Source organism: Gopherus evgoodei, chromosome 1 (genome assembly GCF_007399415.2).
Source record: "Gopherus evgoodei ecotype Sinaloan lineage chromosome 1, rGopEvg1_v1.p, whole genome shotgun sequence".
Classification (NCBI taxonomy): Eukaryota; Metazoa; Chordata; order Testudines; family Testudinidae; genus Gopherus; species Gopherus evgoodei.
In genome coordinates this window covers 367,021,811-367,045,053 of record NC_044322.1, presented here as the reverse complement: position 1 = coordinate 367,045,053, position 23,243 = coordinate 367,021,811, and the positions used below count along the sequence as shown (strand labels likewise).

Genomic DNA, 23,243 nt, shown 5'->3' with positions numbered 1-23,243 from the left:
ACATTGGCCCCCCCAGGGTCCTCCAGCCGGGCCTGTCTTCTATTTGCTCAGTGTAGGAAGGAGCGGGGGGGACACACAACAGCCCCGTAATAAAACAGAACCTGGGCTGGGTTTATGGTTGAATCCGAAGCACTTTGCCATCTGGCAGGTGAGCCTGCCACCCCGCCTGCCCTGTTTGCTCAAAAAGCGCCAGAAAGCCAGGCCCGGCCCCAGCCCGCGGGCCCAGCTCCGAGGGATGCTCCGGGCACGTGGCCGGCTGCCCCGCCCGCCCCGGGAGGCGGGAATCCACAGAGGGGGCCGAGAGAGACCCCCCGCCCCGCCCCCGGCCTGCCACCCCGCGGGGATGCTCCGGGCTCGGGATGCTGCGGCGGCGGCCGGGCGGATGCCGGCGGGATGCAGCCGAGGCGCTGGGATGTGCTGTCCAGCCCGAGCTAGTGCTGAAATCCCTGCTCCCACGGGCGCTGCCTTCGGGGCGCGGCTCCTCCCGAGGCAGGTGTCGGCTCCGGGCCAGGCTCCGCTTCCCGCCGCTGCCCTCGGCCGCCCCCCGCCCCCCGGGGAGGGCCAGAGCCCAGGGAGCAGGGAGAGGGGCCGGGAGGGGAGCAGTCAGAGCCCTGGGGAGACTGGGCCGCTGCACCGTCCGTTCAGGGCCAGTGTCCCCTGCAAACCCACAGACTGCGGTGCAGGGCCCTGCTCGCCCGGCCCGGGGGTCCCCCTGCTTCCCACGGGACAGAGCCGGCTGAGAGCAGCCCCTGTCTGGCCCGGCCAGGCCCGCGGAACAGCCGCGGGGGGAGCCAGCGCTCCCAGCCCGCGGGCTCAGCCCCCCGCAGCCACCGGACCCCAGCGCCCGCCCGGCCCTGGCTTGCTGGGGGGCGAGACGGCTGGAAAAACCCCAGCTCAGCGAGGATGGTGCTGCCCTGGGCAGAGGGGAGACAGCCAGGCACTGGCGGGGAGGCGAGGGCGGTACATTTCGGGGGTGGAAAGCAGCCTTTGGGTGGAAATGAATTTAGCTTGCACAGGTGTGAGTGTGTGTGCGCCCGGGTGCATATGTGTGTGTGAGTATGTGTGTGAGAGTGTGTGTGTGCGTGTACATCTGAGTGTGTATGTGTGTGTGCGCATATGAGTGAGTGTGCATAATGAGTGTGCATGTGCACATGAGTGTGTGTGTTTGTGTGCATATGAGTGTGTGTGTGTTTTATAACCCAGGCCTGGCTGGAGAATTCACAATGCGGGTGAATTCTCTCCTCCTCCTCCTGCCCCTGCCCTGTGACATCACCACCTGCTACCCTCCTGCACCTCTGCCTGGAGTCACATTCCCCCTGGGCACCCGGGAGAGGGACTCCAGCTTCCCCGCTGCCCGGAGCGGGAGAGGAAGGCTGAGCTCTCCGGCTGGAGCTGACACCCCAGGGAGGACAGAGAAAGTTCCCCGAGGAGCGGCCGCCTCCAGGGCCCGATCCCCTCTTTGCTCCAAACAGGTAGCTGGCTGTAAAGGCTCCTTAACCTTCCTTGAGGGGGGAGGGGAGCTGTTTTCTATTTGGCTTCATTTGCTGTCTCTGCTTCTTTGTAACGCCTAGACCAAGGCACCTGCGTGTGCCCCTCTGCTTCCTTGCCTAGCCGCCTGAGTCGACTGAGACGCAGCTTTACATTGGACGGAGGCTTTTGAATTTATTCCTCGGCCAGACAGATCCCCTGTTCTTGTCTGAGCTGCCCCAGAACAGCGACAGAGCAACGATTCTTGTAGCAAATGGGAAAGTTTCATGCTTCCTCCCTGAACATGCTCATTCAGCTTCCAGCCTGTTCTAATCTGATCCTGCCCCCCTCTCTCTAGTCCTTCCTCAGGCACAACTCCCACTACCTGCAGTAGGGTCTCTACCCAAGCCAGAGCTGCAGCGTTGGGGGCTTGGGGTCATTCTCGGCATGTTTAGCGTCTTCCTTTCCCCCAGCGTGGCAGGTGACTGTCACAGGGTAGTGCCCCTGTATATCCAGGAGCAGGTTCTCCAGCCACTATAAATCAGTGCAGCTCCATTCGAGTCCCCACTGATAGGCACCAGTGGGACGGTGGTGGAAGGTGATAGAACGAAAGTATCCTGTGAGTTACACCCAAAGGCAATCTGTCAGTGAATTGTCATTGGTCAGCTCCAGAAAATGTACTGAATCCTTTCCCCTTCCTTTAGTTACTTGGATTTCTGTTTTCACAGAGACAGAGAATATCTGGGCTGGAAGGGACCTCAGGAGGTATCTAATCCAACCCCCTGCTCAAAGCAGGACCAATGGCCAACTAAATCACCCCAGTCAGAGCTTTGTCAAGCCTGACCTTAAAAACCTGTAAGGATGGAGATTCCATCACCTCCCTAGGGAACCCATTCCAGTGCTTCACCACCCTCCTAGTGAAACAGTGTTTCCTAATATCGAACCTAGACCTCCCACACTGCAACTTGAGACCATTGCTCCTTGTTCTGTCATCTGCCACCACTGAGAACAGTCTAGATCCATCCTCTTTGGAACCCCCTTTCAGGTAGTTGAAATCAGCTATCAAATCCCCCCTCATTCTTCTCTTCTGCAGACTAAATAATCCCAGTTCTCTCGGCCTCTCAGAAGCCATGTGCTCCAGCCTCCTAATCATTTTTGTTGCCCTCTGCTGGACTCTTTCCAATTTTTCCATATCCTTCTTGTAGTGAGGGGCCCAAAACTGGACACAGTATTCCAGATGAGGCCTCACCAGTGTCGAATAGAGGGGAATGATCACATCCCTCGATCTGCTGGCAATGCCCCTATTATACAGCCAAAAATGCTGTTAGCCTTCTTGGCAACAAGGGCACACTGTTGACTCATATCCAGCTTCTCGTCCTCTGTAACCCCTAGGTTCTTTTCTGCAGAACTGCTGCCTAGCCATTTGGTCCCTAGTCTGTAGCAGTGCATGGGATTCTTCCGTCCCAAGTGCAGGACTCTGCACTTGTCCTTCTTGAACCTCATCAGGTTTCTTTTGGCCCAGTCCTCTGGAGTTAATAATCACAGCCAACCTCCCCAGACAACCTCCCCAAGCTCTGGGGTGGATGTACACAGGGCGTGAAATTGGCACACACCTCTGAGCGAGCCAGTGATTCACAAGACATCAGTGAGTTTTCTTTGGTGATCGCTTGAACTGCAAGATCAAAACCATATGTCAAAAATCCCAGCCAGAATTCTTCAAATCAGTGATTCTGGGAAGGCCTGTGGGAATCAGGCTGCTGGCAGTGGTAACGGTACCGTGGCAGAGCCTACAGGAGAGGGCAGTACGGAGCTAGGCTCTGTACAAACACATAACAAAGATGATCCCAGCCCAGAAGGTGCCTCAGTGTGTGGATTTAGGGGTGTGATTTTAGGCACACAAGTTGGAAAATTGGAGTTTATTCATTTCAGGCAGACTTTTCAAAGCCACCTAAAGAAGTTAGGCACTCCTCTTCCATTGACTTCCAAAGGGAATTGGGTGCCTGTCTCCTCTCTATGCTTTTGAAAATCTTCCCTTCTTTCAATAGTTTTTGATTGTGTGGTTTTTATATGTGTGTGGGCGAAGGGAGAGAAGGTGGCAACAAATATACAATATTGTGTTAGCTGTTGTGGTTGGTTATTATGAAGATGCAGAAGTATATACACGTTATTTTAAGCTTTCAGTTGCTACAAGTGAAGAAAGAAAGAGAAAGAAAGAAAGAAAGAAAGAAAGAAAGAAAGAAAGAAAGAAAGAAAGAAAGAAAGAGAAAGTAAGTGTTTGGAGATAGATGATAGATAGAGGGGGTGTATGGCGATAGAAAGATAGGGTGGGTGGGGATAGATAGATAGATAGATAGATAGATAGATAGATAGATAGATAGATAGATAGATAGATAGATAGATAGATAGATAGATAGAGGGGGTGTGTGGGAGACAGATAGATAGAAAGAGGAGTTGTTTGGGGATAGATGAATAGATAGATGGTTTGTGGATAGATAGATAGAGGGGTCGTTTGGGGATAGATGGATAGATAGATAGAGGGGTTGTTTGGGGATAGATGGATAGATAGATAGAGGGGGCGGATGGGGATAGATTGATAGATAGATAGATAGATGACAGCCATTTTCATATGAGACCTGAAAAATGAAGGTCCACACAGATGTCAGGATGACGTCTTTTTTTCCTAAGAGCAAGGCCTGCCTCAGTGCCCTCGGCCGAAGTGTCTCCTTGCAGTGCAGCCTGATGTCTGGTAGTTGCTCTCCCACCCAGCGATGCTGCATTTTAGCGGGGCGGGGAGTGTGTACTTGCAAAGCACCTTCGGATCCTTTCTTTCTTCTGTCTCCCGGAAATATGAGACATTCGTTGTTATTCGATACACATTAAATGTGGCACAATTAGCGCGTCTTTAGTTCTCTCGCTTTCCACATAAGCTGCTGGGGAGTTGGCAGGTGTAACATTTGGTCATTGGCACCCCGAGGGAGAGTCGGCCATAACCCAGCAGTGAAAGGAGCCGTGTCCTGGCAGCCCCCTCCACCCCCCGTGCCCAAACTTGTCCCAGTGTTTCAGAGGCTTCTGGCTAGGATGTGCCGCCGTGGGGAAGGACTGGGCTTTGCAAGACGCGCTGCAGAGATCCTGACATGCAGGAACTGGTTTTGGCTGCAGCACTGATGTCTAGTAAATCTAGGGGGGTGGGGAGGGTGGCATCAGCCCAGCACACGAACGAGACTGCTGGACACTGATCAGGAAGTTGTCAGGTTTTCTCTCTCTGTGGCATAATAACCCAGCCTACCGAACTCAGCCTCTGAAACACAACGTGCAGGACTGCACGGGGACGGGGAGCTTTGCGATGCTGGAGAGCTGCCCCCAGAGAGGTTATGCTCGTCTATGTCGTCCGTGCCAAAGGCCAAGTGTTGTGGCCGAGGCATCTACATCCAGGTGGTTGGCATATGCAGAGCCCAGGGGGCAGGTGAGGGGGGGGCATAGGCCAGGAACACCCAGAGACCAGGAGGAGTTTCCTCTTGGAACAAAAGCAGCACCTAGAAGAACCGATTTTGCACTTTCGAAGTGCAGGACACAGTGTGGAAGAAGCAGCGCTGGGCCCTGGGGTCAGTGTCCCCTCTCCGGATCGGGAGATAAACGGACTATGAATCAGCCCCCACAAAAGACAGAGTAGCCTGTCCCTGCTCTTCCTTGCACTGCGATCAATCCGGAGCAGCTCCACTGGCTCCAGTGCAGTGCCACCGATGGGCGTGGGGGGACAATCAGACCTTGCGCAGTCAGAATTGGGCTCTCCTGGCCAAAGGCTGAGCTCATGTGTAGTGGTGTAAATCTGGAGTTACTGTGCTGAAGTCACCAGAGTGACTCAGGGGCCCGCAGGCTTCGGCGGGATCAGGGCCGTCCCTCGGTTTAAAAGGAACAGACGGGACATTGGAGACGATTGAGAGGAGGGCCCAGAGATGGAGAACAGGTTTGGAAAATAAGTCCCCTGGGGAAAAGTTGGCACCTGGGCAGGTCCCACCTGGAGCAAAGTAGAGCTGGGCAGAGACAGGAGAAAGCTCTGCCGATAGAAGAAGGGGTGTTGGATGGGAGAGGGGTCAATTTGTCCCACCAGTTGCTAAGGGTGGGGCTGGCGGGACAGGCTAACACAGCCCATAGGCCACCCCAGGAATCCAAATATCTGACACGCGCCAGTGACTTCCAGGGTCCGGGTGACTCAGCACCAAGCCTCGCCATAGAAACCACCCTGAAGTCAACCGCCCACCCAAACCCCCGGAGTAGAGGCATCCAGGACGTGGACTGACCTCCCGCCTCTGTCACCAGCAGGCGCTTGTGCCTCAGAGACACGCCACTCCACCCCTTTTACACTGGGAGTCGGTTCCAAGTTTGTAGGTTCAAATCCCTGGACTGGGGTCCGGGGGTTCGAGTGATGTCGGTTTCACTTTCATCTTAGACCGCAGCAGGGAAACTCGCGGGGAGAGGGTGGGAAAGGAGCTTGGAACCCGTCCGAGCAGCTTGGGCAGCGGAGCAGGACCGCGGGGGAGGCCGAGGAATTGCTGTCAGGACAGAAATTCAGCGATACGCAGGATGCTCATGAATCAAGTGTGGTCCAGGGATCATGGAACCACCCTGCCGTGCTGCGGCGGGAGAGAACCAGACAACCTATGAGATCCCCCACCCTATCTAAGCCACAAATATCATCACATTCACAGAGCTGACCCATAGTATCTGGACTGGCCTGTCCTAGGTACCCCCCAGGCCCCGCTCTGCCTGCTCCTATCTGTTGTGGTTCCTTTCTGCTGCCTTCCCGGCTTCCCCCTTGCGGCCTCCTATGGGAGCAGACACCACGGGGATGGGCAGCAGTATAAAACCCCAACAGAGCTCTGTAGTTTCCAAGGGAGGGTCTCCAGGATCTGATTCACTCAGAAGCAGTTGTACTGTCTCACCCGGAGTGGGGCTCCTCTCACCCTCGACATGGCAAGGAGCTGCCTGCACACCTGGCTCCGGCCCCTAGCCGCTGACTATAACCCAAAGGGAGGTTAGTAAATGATGTGTGCGCAGCGCCAAGCACAGTGGGGCTCGAGAGCTCCGGTAATACCAATGAACGGACACCAATAGGAAGGTCAGAATTCTGTTCCGGATTGTGGGCTCTCCTGTCTGTCTGCACAGAACCAGAACATCCTGTGCTGGGGAGCTGGCGGGGCAGGGCTGGGGTCACCGCCTGGCAAGGGGGAGGAGCAACATTTTCAGACTCTTCCAAGTGACTTAGGGGCCTAGGTCCTATTTCCAGAAGTGACTTAGGCACCCAGAAGCCTAAAGTCCCATTGACTTTCCATGAGACCGAGGCTCCTAAGTCACTTGGGTGCTTTTGACAATGTGACTCTGTCATTGTCTGTCTCTGACCCTCTGGTCTCACGTCCCTCCTGCAGCGGAGGAGGCGTCTGGAATTGCCTCCCCATCACCCACTGAGCTGAACAACCCCCTGGAAGACGCCCGGGCTCTGAGAAGCGGCCACCCGAAGCCTGAGACATGCAGCACCGAGGTAAGAGCTGCTTCCCCACCGAGGTACTCACCAGCCAGGGCTGCTCCAGCTTCCAGCCCCCCGGGCAACCCGCGGGTGCTGCACAAGCCGCAGGGCGGGTGCTACAGCTGCTGTGGGTTGGTGCAAAGAGGGAACCCAGTTGGCTCGCTTTGGCTAGAGAGGGTGGGCTAGTCCCCAGGAGATCTGTCTTCTGCTCCCAGCTCTGAACATAAGAACATAAGAACGGCGTCACCGGGTCAGACCAAAAGTCCATCTAGCCCAGTATCCTGTCTGCCGGCAGCGGCCAATGCCAGGTGCCCCAGAGGGAGTGAAGCTAACAGGTAATGATCAAGTGGATCTCTCTCCTGCCATCCATCCTCTGATGAACAGAGGCTAGGGACACCATTATTTACCCTTCCTGGCTAATAGCCATTTATGGACTTAGCCACCATGAATTTATCCAGTTCCCTTTTAAACATTGTTATAGTCCTGGCCTTCACGACCTCCTCAGGCAAGGAGTTCCACAAGTTGACTGTGCGCTGTGTGAAGAAGAACCTCCTTTTATTTCTTTTAAACCTGCTGCCCATTAATTTCATTTGGTGACCCCTAGTTCTTGTATTATGGGAATAAGTAAATAACTTTTCCTTATCCACTTTCTCTACATCACTCATGATTTTATACCCCTCTATCATATCTCCCCTTAGTCTCCTCTTTTCCAAGCTGAAGAGTCCTAGCCTCTTTAATCTTTCCTCCTATGGGACCCTCTCCAAACCTCTAATCATTTTAGTTGCCCTTTTCTGAACCTTTTCTAGTGCTAGAATATCTTTTTAGAGGTGAGGAGACCACATCTGTACACAGTATTCGAGATGTGGGGGTACCATGGCTTTATATAAGAACAATAATATATTCTCAGTCTTATTCTCTATCCCCTTTCTAATGATTCCTAACATCTTGTTTGCTTTTTTGCTTGTTTAGCTTTTTTGTTTGCTCTGCCGCTGGTTCTCTGAGCCAGGCCCCGAGCTGGGGGCAAAGGAGACCCCTTGGACTGAGAACAGAGCAGCCTGAGGGGGTGCGCCCCCTCGGCTCCCCAGGCATGGACAGGATGTACCCCAGGGGGGCAGAGCGCATGGTTAGGGTCACCCCTAATGCCCCCCTCCTCCTCTGTCATGCTGCTGCTTCCCACAGCACAGGGCAAGGCCAACCCTTTCGGGGTGTCCTGGCAAGTAAAACAACGACCCAGGCCCCAGACATCTCCCCCTCCCCCGTTACTGCGGGCCCCTGACACCCACCTCGCTCCCCTCTAGCCTGTCCAGCACCGTCTTCCTCGCCCACCAGCCACACAGCCTCCCTCCCAGTCCCAGCGTGTAAAAGGCTCCTCCTGGCCCTGCCCTGCTGGCAGGTGAGGGCTCCTGTCCTGCCAGGGTCGCGCTCGCCCTTCCAGCCCCTCCCCGGCCAGCCCCCCCTGCAGACCCCTCTGCCACCATGCGCACGTACCCCGGCCCTAGCCCCCGCAGCGCCCCCCAAGCTCAGCTTCCTCCCGTGGCTGGGGCTCCCCGTGCGCCTGAGCCGGGGGCGGGGTCCCCGTCCGAGCGGGGCTGTCTTCTCCCGGTGCCCATTGCCGACGCTGCACAGATCAGGGCACGGACTCCTGCTCTCTCCGGGGCCGGAGACCGGCTCCTGGCCCTGAGCAGATTCCGGGGGTGTTCGCTTTGGAAGCTGCCTGGCGAGGCGCCCGCGGGAACAGAACGGGGCCCGCGCCCCGGGGCGCAGCGGAGCGAGCGGGGACACCCGCAGTTCCTAGATCGCCGAGCTGCTCCAGGCTGACCTCGGGCGGGCAGGAGCCAGAGCGCGTCCCCCGGTGATTCCTGCACCAAGCCTGGATCTTGTGGTTGGGCCAGAGCGTAGGGGCTGGCCAGCAAGCGGCATCCAGGCGGGACTGCGGCCGCCAAGTGCCAGAGCAGCCGCCGTGTCCCTCGGTCCATTGTTCCAGGGGTTCGTTCCCCCCGCCCCCCGGTAACACTTATTTCTAGCCTGACTCACCGGGCCAGCAGCCCCCTGCCCGCCCGCCCCCCAGAAACCTCCTCCCAAGGGACAACACGCTCCTGAAATAGTCCCGCAGACGCCCCCGCCCTCCCCCCCCAGCCCAGCACAGGAGCCCCCTTGTCTCCTGCGGGTGGGGGGGGTCAGCTCTGCTTGCGAGAGCCCCATGTCACCCGTCCGCCCGGGCTCTTCCCCAGGGGCTGGCGGCGTGAACCAGCTGGGGGGGCTCTTCGTCAATGGCCGCCCCCTGCCCCCCTGCAAGCGGAGGAGGATCATCCAGCTGGCGGCGAGTGGGGTGCGCGCCTCTGACATCTCCCGGAGCCTGAAGGTGGGAATCGGCCGGGGGGGCTGGGGAGGGGAGTTTATTGTTCTTCCCAGCACATGGGTGGAGGGTGCCAGAGGCCAGGCCCATGCTTCGCCCCGAGGCCCCACTCCCACGTCCCGCTCTTCCCTTGGGGCCCCCCCAGGCTGCTCCTCTTCCAGTCCCCGCTCCGCATCTCCCGCCAGGCTGGCAGGGGCTTGGGCTTGGGCTTGGAGGGGCCGGCAGGCTGGAGCTTGGGGAGGGCAGCTCAGCTGGGCTGGCCAGGGCTCCTCCTACCATGCCTGGGGGCTCTGGCGGGTGAGGGGGGAGAAGGGGAGGGGCCTCATGTAAAGGGCGGGGCCTCAGGCAGAAGGGGCGGAGCAGGGGCGTGGCCTCAGATAGAAGGGGCAGGGCAGGGGCTAGCCTTCTGGAATGGGGACTTCACACCCCACCCATGTCCCAGCAAATATACAGATACCCGCAAAAAACAAGAGGAGGGCATCGTTGAGGAGACAAGCAGAGACCAAGGAGCACCAGCCACTCAGGGAAGGGCCGGGGCGCTGGGCAGCAGAGGGCCAAGGGAGGCTGACAGGGAGGGTGCCGATTTGTGGTGCTTGATGCCCTATTTCTCCCATCTCCTTATACTCCTGAGTCCCTGCCCAGAGCCCCTGCCTCAGTGTCTCTCTTTCTCTGTACCGCAGGTATCCAATGGCTGCGTGAGCAAGATCCTGGGCCGCTACTACCAGACAGGTGCCATGGAGCCGAAGGCCATCGGCGGCAGCAAGCCCCGCATGGCCACCCCAGAGGTGGTGGCCCGGATCGCGCAGCTGAAGCTGGAGCACCCATCCATCTTTGCGTGGGAGATCAGGAGGAAGCTGCACTCCGAAGGCATCTGTGCCAGCGACCGGACGCCCAGCGTAAGCCACCGCTTGGAGAAGTCACAGAGCCAGGTCCTGGGCTGGCGTCATGGGCTGGAGCTCCAGGGATCTGACCCTTTGCTTCCATCCCAGGCTATGCACAGTCCACCGACAGTCAGCTGGAAACTGTTACTGTCTAGGGCAAGCCAAGGGTATAGGGAGGGGGCTATCACTACTCTGACTGCCCCCCCTCCAGACTCGCCATCCATCGGCACTTTCTCACAGCCTCCACAGGTGAAGTGGCTGGAGGAGAGGTTAGGAGGAGATGGGACATGACCTGCCAGATGGTGCAGTGAGGGCCTTCCATACAGAGGGGAAGGAAGCAGGGGGGCACAGCGGGGGGAGAAGCGGACAGCAGGGGGAATGATGAGGAGCTGCCCTGAGAGTAGTGGGGGGTTGGCGCTCATGCCAGGGGTGCCGTTACTGCACCTGACAGACAGTGGGGCTGGTTCTGTTGGAGACCCAAGTGGAACCACCCATCCGCATGTCAGGTCAATGGAATCGACTGTGCGAAGACAGAGCCTGGCAGTTCCTGAGGCCAGGTGTCCACCCGGGACCCAGTGAGACCACTGTGCTCAGTGGGAGCCCACGGTGAAAGCCAGGCTGCTTTCTGGGAGGGTCCCACACAATGGAGCAAATTCCCAGGGGAAATCAGAACGCCCCTCACCTGAGTGTTCCTAGAGAGAGAGGCAAGACCTGCTGCTGCTCACTAGCTTTCCCTCGGTGACACCCGGTGTTATTCCCCGGGGCAGACCGCAACGACCACTCTATCAGAAGGATCGCAGACAGAAAGACTAAAATGTCACCTCCAATGTCACAGCACAGGGTTAGATTTTCTAATCACAGAGTCCCTCCAGTTTCCATCCCTGATTTGCAGATTGTCCTGCTGCAAATATTATTATTCCATTGAAATTAAAGGGCTTTCCAGCTCCTCAGGCCTCAGAAGCAGATGGGCGCTGTCCCTTGGAGTGGCGGTTCCACAGCAAGAACCCAAGCGCAGTCAGGGAATGCTCAGGAACACCGGTCCTTCTGGAGGTTCGGCTCCGAGACTGAAGCTTTGAGACTTCCACAACTCCAGGCCTGCCCGCATCTGGACCCAGCTGCCCCACGTCTCCATCTACATGCCCTGAGCCAAATGAAGTCAACAGAGAGACTCCAGTTGACTTCACTCCCCCTGCTCTGCCCATTCAGTGGGCAAGAGCTGCTTAGCTCCAGGGCTGTGGGTAAGTCTGACTGGGTCACTCTGTCCCCAAGCGACTCCCTGCATCTTCTTTGCCCAGGTGTCCTCCATCAACCGGGTGCTGAGGAATCTGCAAGGGGACATGCGGCTCACAGCTGACTTTGGTTTCATGATGGAGCCGTCACCACCAGGTGAGACATGCCATGGAAAGTCCCCAGGAGCGAAGACCCTTGGGGCAACTCCAGCCAGCACGTAACAGGAACACGCTCATAACATACATCCATGGAGGGACATGTGTACTCCCCACCCAATCACACACAGATTACCACCCCTGCAGACATCTCCTCCCGTGGCCTCCCTGCAGCAGGAATGCTGACGTGTCCCCCAGTGATAGCATCTGTACAACCAGGGCCCCCTCCCAGGCCCCCTAACACAAAGCTGGTGGGTAGCAGCTCCCTCCACTCTGGGAAACACATCAGAACAACCCACTTAGAATCATAGAATATCAGGGTTGGAAGAGACCTCAGGAGGTATCTAGTCCAACCCCCTGCTCAAAGCAGGACAAACCCCAACTAAATCATCCCAGCCAGGGCTTTGTCAAAAACCTCTAAGGCAGGAGGTCCTGACAGACCCATATTTTAATCCTAACCCCACAAATTCCTTCCCTCTTGCCAAGGTAAACCCTGGAGAGCAGGTGCAGGTGGCCTGGGCCAGTATCAGCTACCCTGGGTCAGCGTTTTGGGGCTCTGAGACCTCGTCCTCCTGGGGCTGGCAAGCACAGCACGCACCATCCCCAAGGGGTAGGGAGTCTCTTCAGTCACTCACCAGCACCCCTGTTGGCTGGCTGGTCAGTGACCTGGGGGATACAACGGCCAGCCCTTGGTGGGTGGAAAGAGAGGCACTTCAAAGGGCAGGGATCAAAGTGGGGAAAAAAAGGGGGCAACTCCAAGGGGGCCCATTGTCTGTCCCCTCCAGAACACTCCCACAGAGACTTTATTATTATTAGCACCATAAATGTGCATCATGCATGCCATTATAGTAGTGAACAGCTCGGGGTTCTGTTTCTAGATGCAAGCCCCATTGCTGGCCTCACCCTCCCCACCCCACTGCCCCCAAGGAGACCACCGTTCCCAGAATCCCGGCAGAAAGCACCTAGAATGGATCACTCCACCCAGGGCGCTTCACTCCCCTCTCCCCCCACACTGCAGGTTCCTCCTGGCCAGGAGACGTCAGCAGCAAAGTCTCAGCAGAGGCAGCCACGTCCCGATGGCACCCTGGGAGGAGCTCAGCATCAGCCAGGGGACCCCTGCCGGGTGTCCAGCACCGGAACAGGACAATCTTCTCAAGTCAGCAGTCAGTGGCCTTGGAGAAAGGTGACCGGCTTGAGGGCTGGGGGTGAAACCGCGATCTGATCTCACACCCCCATGTACACACAGGCCAGGGACACATCAGGCCATTGGCTTTCCAGCTTCAGAGCATGACCCAAGTGCTGATGGAAAGGGTCAGGAAGGACCATCCCCCAGGGGCAGGTTATGCCATAATTGTCATTTCAATCGTCCTCTGAAGCAACTGGCACTAGTTACAGTGGGACCCTGGCTCTGAATCAGCCAGGCCAGTCTCATAATCCTAATAGATTCCCTGTTGAAACCAGTGGGGAGTAAGCATTGATGGCAGGGTGTGGCCCTGTGTTACGGGGGAGGGGTTGACCTAGCTGTGCATCTGTGGGGTGGTAGCTTGGTCCAAGGCAGGATAACTTTGCTCCAAACTCCCTTCCAGAATTCCAGAGAGGGCAGTACCCCGACTCCACTACCCGGGAGAAACTGGCCTCAGCCACCCAGCTCCCCGACACCACCATCAGGGTAAGTGAGAAAAGCCCCTGACCACCACCACCCCAAGCTGGCTCTGCACATGTAAACCCAGGCTGGTGCCAGCTGTGTTTGCACACCTGTGTGAGTGAGAGAGCACACGTATGTGCAGAGTAGTGTCTGATAGTGAGCAGACCTGGGCAACACTTTTTGGCTGAGACTTTTTTTCAGTAAAAGATGCAGATTTTGCAACATCGAAACTTTTCACAAATTCATGTCAGGTTCACCAAATAGTTCATTTCAAAATTATAAACCCCCTTCCCCCCAAAAAATGAAAATGTTTCATTTTGACAATTTTGAAACAAAACGTTTGGATTGTTTGGTTGGAAATGACTTGTCTCAAAATTGCCTTTTTTTAATTTAAAAAACATTACAAATGGCCAAAATCAAAACACAGCCTCTTGTTCAACCCAAAATTATTTTTCCAACTTTTCTATTTGCCAAATATTTGGAATTTTTTATTTTCCGTCTGACGCCAAATTATATTTTTTCTGCCTCTTCGAAATTGCCAGTGAAGCAAAACCTCTGTAATTCATGCAGCTCTCTCAGGGTTAGTGACTGTCAATGAGCAAATGAGTGTGTGATGAGAGTGCAGCTGAGTGTGTCTGTAAAGGGACGGTGCACGCACGCCTGTGAGCGGACGTGTCTCAGCATATGCTAGTGAGGGGTGCATTAGTGGCTGTGAGTGTGGCTAAATTAGTGAGTGTGACTAAGTGTGTGTGTGAGAGAGAGAAAGAGAGCAGCACAGCCGTTCCGGGAGCCAGAGGAAGGCTCTGTCCCTCTGGACGTCTCCCCAGCACCTTGGCCAGCTACCAGGTGCATATTGTGTGGGAGGCAGAGTCCCAGGGAGCTCAGATTTCATTGCCATCGTTGTGTAACTTGCAATCTGGCCCATGCTCGTGCGTCTAGACCAGTGCAAGGGCGCCACCCAGAGGAGAAAGTAGGTGACAGCAGCTAACTTCTGAGTCTGAAGCTCTGGATATTTTTGTCATCTCCTTTGCTGAACCAGCTGTTCTCTTTGCTGGCACGTGGACTGTGGCTCTGCAGACACATACTGGCCGTGCCATGGGGGTGTCAGATCAGGAGACAGTCACACATACGCACACACACTCACACACACACGCACACACACCAGCAGGCACAACCAGGCAGAGCATACCCTGGATAAATAAATCACACACACACACACACACACACACACACACACACACACACACACACACACGCATTCTCATTTATATTCTGGACGCACTTCGGAACACCAGCTATCAATCACTGTGTCACGGGGAATACTGAGAAAGACGACCTGTCTTAGGATCAGGCACTGGGGCGTACTGCTGCTCGCTCACCACGCTACAAAGCACTGGCTTTGTTTGGAACAGCTCAGACAAATGACACCGTCATTGTATGACACCAGCCTGCTAAGACAGCATTTCCACTACACACTGCCCAGGCTGTCATGTGATACACTCACAAACCCCTGGGAAACACACACACACACACACACACACACACACACACACGCTGGGGCAAAGACTCCTGGGCCTTGTGCCTACAATAGTCTTTTACTTCTATGCAAATGAAAGCAAAGTGTTTCTGATCTGGGTTTGTTTAGCACATCTTTGCACAGCGGTAAAAGGCCCTAGCAGTGGCAAGGCAGACACGCTAGTGCCCCCCCAACCCGTTCTCTCTTTCATATGCAGTGGGACGTGTCTTTTCTATGCCCCGTTTTGGCAGGCGAGCAGCCAGCCCCAGCTTAGGAAAGACATTCCAAATTGCCAGAGTTTTGCACTGACATCCAGGCTCATAGACATTAATGCATTAGAGACAGAGCAGAGCAAAGCTTTGGGGTGGGGTGTGAGGATTTAGGGCTATCATCATGCAGATGCCTTATCTCCAGCTCCAAATGATCCAAAAATCACGTGTGGCTCCAAAAAAAGGCAGGAGATTGAAAAAAGTAACTAGCTGGGGAGGGCTCTGAGTTACTACAGAGAATTCTTCCCCAGGTGTCTGGCTGCTGGGTCTTGCCCACACGCTCAGGGTCCAACTGATCGCCAGGTTTGAGGTTGGGAAGGAATTTTCCCGTGGGTCAGATTGGCAGACAGCCTGGGGGATTTTCACCTTCCTCTGCAGCATGGGGCACAGGTCATTTGCTGATGTAAATGGGAGATTCTCTGTAACTTGTCATCTTTAAACCATGGTTTGAGGACTGCAGTAACTCAGCCAGAGCGTAGGGGTCTGTCACAGCAGTGGGTGGGTGAGATTCTGCAGCCTGCGATGTGCAGGTCAGACTAGATGATCGTGATGGTCCCTTATGGCCTTAACGTCTGTGAGTTTCCTTTTTCGTTGCCTTCTGGGTTTGGAGACTGTAGGGGTCACGTCGTCCAGCTTTACATGAGTGTTTGGGTGCACCCAGCTGGAAGGGTGCAGCGGATCATTGGGGGATTGGGGCAAGTCACTGACCTTCTCCCTTCTCCTGTGCTAGGTTTGGTTTTCAAACCGAAGAGCCAAATGGAAACGAGAGGCAAAGCTGAAGCTGGAGACTGACGGTGCAGGTGACAATCTACGTGCATTGCTGCATCGTGATGCTCCCAAGGGAGCTTTGACAATCCTGTCCACTCTGTGCACCTCCTCTCTCCCCCAGCCAAATGCTCTGGTCTGGAAGCAGCCTAAGGGCAGCTTCCCAGACACCTCAGGCAGTCTTCAATGGGCGGCAATGTCATTTATATCATCTGGCCGTCCCATCTCGCTCTGCCCATGCAATTCAACCCTTCACTGCTGCTGGCATCTGAGACTGGTTGGGTGAACATATTGTCATTTCATGTTCAATCTCTAGGAAAACCTTCTCCCTTCAAATTCTTGGGTAGTTGCATGGGCTGGGTTCAGTACAGCTGCCACCTTCATGGGCGCCCCAGGAGTGCTGATACCAGCTCTCCATGGATGCCCAAGCTCGGTGTTAGACATTGGAGAAAACTTTCTAAGTTCTCCAAGGCTAGTAAAGCACAGGACTATCTCACTGAGGAAGGCTGTGCAATCCCTGTTTTAAGAACAAATCAGCCAAACACCTGTCAGGGATGAATTACATTTATTAGGGCCTGCCTCAGCGAAGGAGGTGAAAGGGGTGGACTTGATTCCTTAAGGTCCCTTCCAGCCATCTGTAGGATATATACCTACAAAGATTGTTCTGTGGCGCTTTATGAGATTCTTGCCCTGGAAATTGTTAGAGAGACGCCAAGCTCATTTTTAATAAAGAAGTCGGAGAAGGGATCCAGGAGTCAGGACTCCTGGGTTCTATTCCCAGGTCCAGGAAGGAGTGAGGGCTAGTGTCTGAAACAAGGGCCTGGGAGTCAGGACTCCTGGGTTCTGTTCACAACTCTGTGGCTGACGCACTGTGTGATCTTGGGGAAGTCACTTCACTTCTCTGCGCCCCAGTTATGAAATGGAGGCAATGATTTTCTCTGGTGGATGGGTTGCTGTGAGGCTTGTGAATGTTTGTAAAGCACGTGGCGGCTGTCGCTAGAGAAGAGTCCAGACAATACTCTCTTCCTTGCCTCACCCAGGGTCGTGGTGTGACTGGATTCTATCCCCCTTTGCACCAGCTTCCCAGGCCTTGGCTGCTTTCCAGCCATCCTCAATGACCGACACCATCTCCACACAGGTAGGTAGTGTGCCCTGATCTCCCCCTGGGCCAGCTCTGTCTGGGAGGCTATGAAGCAGTGGGAATGTTCTTAATGTTTTCTTTGAATACTGAGTGGGGAGTATTGCCCTGGGAAGGTTGCAGGGGAGTTTTACTGGGACTGGCTGCATTGGGGATGGGAGACTTTCCTTGAGGGAGCACGGAACATGAGAACCCAGGAGGGGGATTGGAGGCCAGGTGACACCTCTGCCCGGGACACTGGACAAAGGCTGGAGGAGGAGCCGGGGGGAGGCTGAGGGAGAGGCTGGAGGGAGTTTCAGTTTGGAGCTGGCTGGGAGAATTGAGGAGAGCCCAGGTGGAGCTCTGGTCTCCCAATGCGGCTCTGGCCTCCCTGGCCCCCCAGATGGACCTAACTGAGGGTGTCCTGTTGTCTGTACCAGCAAGGCCTGTCATGGACTGTATTCCCATCGTCTAACTAAACCTGTTTTACTGGCTGGCTGAGAGTCCTGGTGAATTGCAGGAAACCAGGGGTGCAGGGCCTTGTGTCCCCCACACTCCATGACAGAGGCTTACCCTAGATCCAGGATTTTTCCCATTTCCAGTGTAATCCCCAGGCTGCCCCTCTGCCTGCCAGACACCCCATCAGCCAGCAATGGGGCACTGGCCCTTCTCCCTGGGGATGATCCCAGCTGAATCCACCCTGTCAGGGTGGTGGATTAGAGAATAGGAAACTAAGACCCCATGAGTTCTGAATGGGCGCGTCCACTCAGGGGTTTAATGCATTTTAACATCACAGTGTTAGTTAATGCATGTTAACTCTCCGGAGTGCTCCTCCATAGACAAGTCCTGAAGGTGCAAAGCAGCTGGATTCCTGTGGGAGAGGAGATGGCCCGGAGCAGGCTGGGACCCTGAGTCTGGAGCATCCCATCAAGCATGGCCTTGCTCCTAGCAGGGTGCTGATGGCTGCTGCCCAGCAATGTTCTCTGGTGACCATCCCAGTGGGTGATGTCTCTCTCCCTTCTGCTCCCCTCTCAGCACCTGGCTGCCTCCCCAGACACCCACAGCTTCACTGTCTACCCGGGGACCTCCCAGCCACTGCATCTGAGCACCTCTCCGCCTGGCACCTGGGAAGAGTCTTGCTGTGGTAAGTGGGGCTGGATGACTCCAGGCCTGGCTCCCACACTGCAAGGTTTCCACAGCGCCCCTGGGCTCAGCCCGTGGGGTAATAGGGCCAGGGACGTCTGTCCTCCACTGCTCCATGGGAGGGGGTGGGTAGCCCAGAGAGGGCACAGGTGAGTAACCCAGAAGGAGAGCACCCCACACCTTTGCTCCCCATAAGGCTCCAGTGAAAGGGAAGAAGGAGTGAAATTCCCCCTTTCCCTCCCCTGAAGACTCCATCTCAGGCAGAAAGGAGACCTCAGGGGTGGGGAGGAGACAGGCAGGGCACCTGGGGGAGGGGATCCCCGGACAGCCCCGCCCATCACTGCCATGTGCATCCAGCTCTGAAGGCCTCTCCCCCAAGGATGTCCCCAGCTCCAGGTCCGCTGGGGATTCACCCAACCCCAGTTAGAAGGAGAAGAACCAAATCACATGGCCCTGGCTGATGCTTTGTTCTTTCACTGCAGGGCTGGCTCCCGGGGGCACTCTGCCTGCAGCTCCTTGGAGGCCAGCTCTGGCTCTCCCTCCCTTGGACGCCTTGCCCTTTGCCCTCCCCGGCAGTGCCCCGCAAGGCTCCTTCTCTCTGCCGCCCAGTGCCACAGCGATGTCCCCCTTGCACCCTCCTACTCCCCCTCTGCTGTCCAGAGCCCAGTTCCTCTCTGAGGATCGGACGCCTGGGTTCCATCCCCACAACCCCGGCTCAGCAGCAGCCTTTGGACACTTCCACTCCAGGCTTCAGTGCTTATGATGTTTCCCTGGTGCGCCTGGACAGCAGGCAGACCTGGAGATGGGCTGCCCTGCCCTTGTTCACTCCCAGCCAGGCTGGAGCCCACATAACCCCGTTGTCTAAATCATTCCCTAAGGGGAAATCTGTCGCTGAACCCTGCGCTCAAGGCATCTCAGCAAGTTCATGGCCCGATGCTGCTGATTGTCATTAGAGATGTACCTCCCCGTCGCTGAGTGGTGACCAGAGCTGCCCGCTACCCCGGAGAACACTCAGCTGTTAGACCCCTCCCCGTCAGCATGCATTCCCGCAGTCATGGGAGGCTGGGCCGCAGGCCCTGGGGCTCTTGGCTGGGCTCTCAGATGGGGCCCAAGCACGGCGATCAGGTTATCCTTAATGAACCACGCGTTGTGAAGCGGGGAGGAGCCAGCCCACAGCCTGTTCTGGGACGTAGCACGCTGGACTTGATTTCACGCAAAGCTCTCTCGGAGTGGGGAAAGGGGGGACCGGAGCAAGGCAGCCTGCAGTCAATGGGACTTGGGGGTGCAGGAAAACAGCAGGATGAGGACCCTGGTCTGCATTTTCTGCCAGTGCCTGGGCCGTGGGTGGTTTGTGTCTTCATTCTCTTCTTCACCATTTCCCTTCCCTTGGCCACAGCTTCCACAACGGCTCCATAAGGGCAAAACCCCCAACCATCTCCTGAATGGGGTGTGATGCCACTCATCACCTCCTAGAGCCCTCCCCCTGCTAAGCCATGGTGCGCCCCCCCCCCACCAGTTCTCGTAGCTATTCCCTTGGGAGTCAATCAGCCAGACACACTCCAGCCCCTCGTCGGCCATTTCTCTAAAGCTCCGAGTGCCACAGCCATAAGCTGAAGTATGCCCCAGGGCAGCTGAGGCAGAATACATTAGGATACAGATGCCTGCACTCCTCCATGGCTTCACAGGCCCGTGCTCCTTAGCCTGTGATGTGCTGGGGGGAAGCCAAGCAAACATCTTGGAGACACCTATACACACAGCTAACGAGCTGGCTCTTTGATCCCTCCAGAGCCCCTGGCTTGAGTTTTCCCTCCCACTCTGATCAGATCCATGCTAGTATGATCTCAAAGCACAGGGACATAGGAATCCCAACCCTAGGTCAGCCCAAGGTCCAGCCAGCCCATACCCTCTCTCTGTCAGAGGCCAGCACCAGCTGCTTCAGAGGAAGGTGCAAAGAACCCAGTGGGCAGTGAGGCTGGGCTTTCCAATGTATTTATCCATATCTCACCCGTGTGAGGCAGGGCAGTGCTATTATCCCCATGGTACATATGGGAAACTGAGGCACAGAGCGACTAAGTGACTTGTCCATGGTCATACAGGATCACAGAAAATCAGGGTTGGAAGAGACCTCAGGAGGTGTCTAGTCCCAACCCCTGCTCAAAGCAGGATCTCTGCCGTGGAGCAGGGAATTGTCCTAGATTAGTATCCTAGCCACTGGCCCAGCCTCCCTCTTGTTGGGGTTTCCAGATGTACGCAGTGTTAGTCTAACTGCTAATACTGGAGTTTTACCCTTGACTTCAACGACAGCAGTTAGGCCAGCACCAAGCACTTTTGGAAACCCCTTTTACGGATTATCCAGCACGCAGGGAAAATGTCTTCCCAGCTCTCATGAGTTAGGGCCTGCCCCAATTCATGAGGGTCTATATCCTTGATCAATGTTTTATCCTTTCTGGGGAAGGCCTTCTTAGCCGTACGAATGTCTGATCCGTTTGTTATTAATCCTGCTAAGCCCCGTTCTAAGCCTTGTTATGCAATGTGCCGGAGACAATAAATTGTGAAGTAGGTTTGATAATCACTGCCCTGACATCAGCACCGCAGGTTACTCATCACGTTCCAGGAACTCTAGTTGCAACCACTGAAGGCTGGCTCCTGCATAGCCCCTAGGTCTAGATCAGGGGTCGGCAACCTTTCAGAAGCGGTGTCCCGAGTTTTCATTTATTCACGCTAATTTAAAGTGTCGCGTGCCAGTAATACATTTTAATGTTTTAAGAAGGTCTCTTTCTATAAGTCTATAATATATAACTAAACGATTGTTGTATGTAAAGTAAATAAGGTTTTTAAAATGTTTAAGAAGTTTCATTTACATTTAAATTAAAATGCAGAGCCCCCTGGACTGGTGGCCAGGACCCAGGCAGTGTGAGTGCCACTGAAAATCAGCTCGCGTGCTGTCTTTGGCACACATGCCATAGGTTGCCTACCCCTGGTCTAGATGGATTCCCAGCAGCCCTTCGCCAGAGGAAGACCAGTTTTCCCTTTCCCTCCCACTCCAGATCTGAAGGCTGGGTGCACCAAGCACCCCCTACATCTGACAGCTCCTCCAGCCCTTGGCCATGGCATGGTAGCCGGTGCTGTCCCAGCATGATTTATTACTTGTTTCCAGGACAAAGGCAGGCGAAGAAAGAGAAGGTGTTGGAGATGGATAAGCGTGCACCTCAAAGGGCACCTAACTTGTGAATGGGAACCTGCCCTGGTGGCCAGTACCACACACCTGGGGAGGGGACAGAGCCCAGAAGTAGGTGTGGCCTGATGCAGCCATTACCGAGATTCTCTGGCCTATGCTATGCAGGAGGTCAGACTGTGTGATTACAATGGCCCCTTCCGGCCCGTGCAATAGGTGATTCTATGAAATCCGGGGGCAGGAGCACGCCAAGATTATTAAAGAACAAAAAGCACCTTGTGACCATAGCACCTTCCACCCAACGATCCCAACCGTTAATGGCTGGTACCCCCGGAACAGTGGAAATTCCCACCCTGTTACAGGTGGAGAAAACAAAGCACAAAGAGTCAGACAGGAAGTCAGGACTAGAACTCCACTCTCCTGCACCAGTACCTCAGCCATGAGGCCCTCCTCCACTCAAACGCCATTCTCCTGAGCTGGTACCTCAGCCATGAGCAGGGGCAGCTCCAGCACCAGCGCTCCAAGCACGTGCCTGGGGCGGCAAGCCGCGGGGGGCGCTCTGCCGGTCGCCGTTAGGGCGGCAGGCAGGGTGCCTTCGGCGTCTTGCCTGCAGAGGGTCCACTGGTCCCACGGACCCTCCCTGCTTGGGGCGGCAAAATATCTAGAGCCGCCCCTGGCCATGAGACCCTCCTCCACTCAAACTCCATTCTCCTGAGCTAGTACATCAGCCATGAGACCCTCCTCCCCCACCCCCATCCTCCCCCTCGCCCTCCATTCTCCTGTGCTTCTACCTCAGCCATAAAACCCTCCTCCCCCTCCATTCTCCTGTCTTTGACCCTTGTACTTCAGTTTGTCCAGTGACAGGTGGGGAGCTGAAAGGGCCTCCATGCTATAGCATCACTTGGCTAGGAATCAGGGATGCTGCAATGCCACAGATCGTAGGGGTTCACGTTCTGCCACGCAGGAGATCCAGGTTCAGTTTCTGGGGGAGGGATAGCTCAGTGGTTTGAGCATTGGCCTGCTAAACCCAGGGTTGTGAGTTCAACCCTTGAGGGGGGCAGTTAGGGATCTGGGGAAAAATCAGTACTTGGTCCTGCTAGTGAAGGCAGGGGGCTGGACTCAATGACCTTTCAGGGTCCCTTCCAGCTCTATGAGATAGGTATATCTCCATATATTAGAAAGACCTATCCACTGCACTGCATGGGGACTCTGTAATGCCATCGGGAGATCCTGGGTTTGGTTCCTGGCCTGATGTGCAGGAGGGTTGAGCTCGTGCCTATCTCACTAAAGCCAATGGAGGCTACAGGTGCTCAGCACCTTGGACAATCAGACCTTAGCGGTCTGGGCTGGCAGGGAGAGAAGGCTACTGAAACCCAGAGGGACTAGACGAGTGTCATGTGACCTTTACAGTAACCCCTCCGGGTGATGAAAGAGCAGCACCCCTAAGGCTGGGAAAGGTCAGCACCCCTCCCAGCCAGGACCAGTGTATGGCTCATTGCTACATAGCCTGAAGCACATGGGTGGGTTTCTTTGCTAGGGGCCCTGACCTCTGAAGCATGAGACCTTTTGATTCTCTTTCCCAGTGCTCCTCCTGCTGCCCTGCCATGGCGATTAACAGATACTTCTTCTCCCCACCGGAGATGATGCCCACAGAGACTACAGGTCCCTGGATCCTTTTTACACACTGGAACCTGCAGCCTCTGTGGGCCACACCTCAGGGTACCATTAAAGATGGGGGCAGCTGCCATCTGCTCTGTTTTATACAGATCAGGCACAGGTCGGTTATCCAGGCAGCCCTCGGCCATGCAGCTTGGCTTAAGGCACTCTCGCTCCCCCATTGCTTTTGGTTGCTGAGTTGTGCTGCTAACCCAAGTGCAGAGAGAGTCATGTCCGGTGTGAACAAGCTGCTGAGTATTCGTGTGCAATCCAGGAGCTGCAGGGAATAGTGACATGCTGGATGGAGTTTTTCATCCCACACAGTGCTCAGCTTCTCCATTGCCATC

The 23,243-nt window shown here is 55.6% G+C and overlaps 1 protein-coding gene across 1 annotated transcript; it reads left to right on the top strand.

Annotated features, from left to right (window-relative positions):
* Nucleotides 1-4,848: 4,848 nt before the first annotated feature.
* On the top strand, nucleotides 4,849-21,296 carry PAX4 (paired box 4). The gene is made up of 13 exons (XM_030549952.1): nucleotides 4,849-4,930; nucleotides 6,891-7,003; nucleotides 8,287-8,381; nucleotides 9,125-9,350; nucleotides 10,025-10,240; nucleotides 11,521-11,600; nucleotides 12,596-12,628; nucleotides 12,705-12,793; nucleotides 13,197-13,279; nucleotides 15,771-15,840; nucleotides 16,885-16,943; nucleotides 17,958-18,066; nucleotides 21,223-21,296. Exons 1-13 carry the CDS (start codon nucleotides 4,849-4,851, stop codon nucleotides 21,294-21,296), a joined length of 1,329 nt encoding a protein of 442 aa, XP_030405812.1.
* The last annotated feature ends 1,947 nt before the right edge of the window (nucleotides 21,297-23,243 follow it).

Coding starts and splice junctions, on each gene's coding strand:
- PAX4 (XM_030549952.1), top strand. CDS start 4,849: ATGTCGTCCGTGCCAAAGGCCAAGTGTTGTGGCCGAGGCATCTACATC. Junction 4,931..6,890: donor ATGCAGAGCCCAGGGGGCAG/GTGAGGGGGGGG, acceptor TCCCTCCTGCAG/CGGAGGAGGCGTCTGGAATT. Junction 13,280..15,770: donor TCCCCGACACCACCATCAGG/GTAAGTGAGAAA, acceptor CTCCTGTGCTAG/GTTTGGTTTTCAAACCGAAG.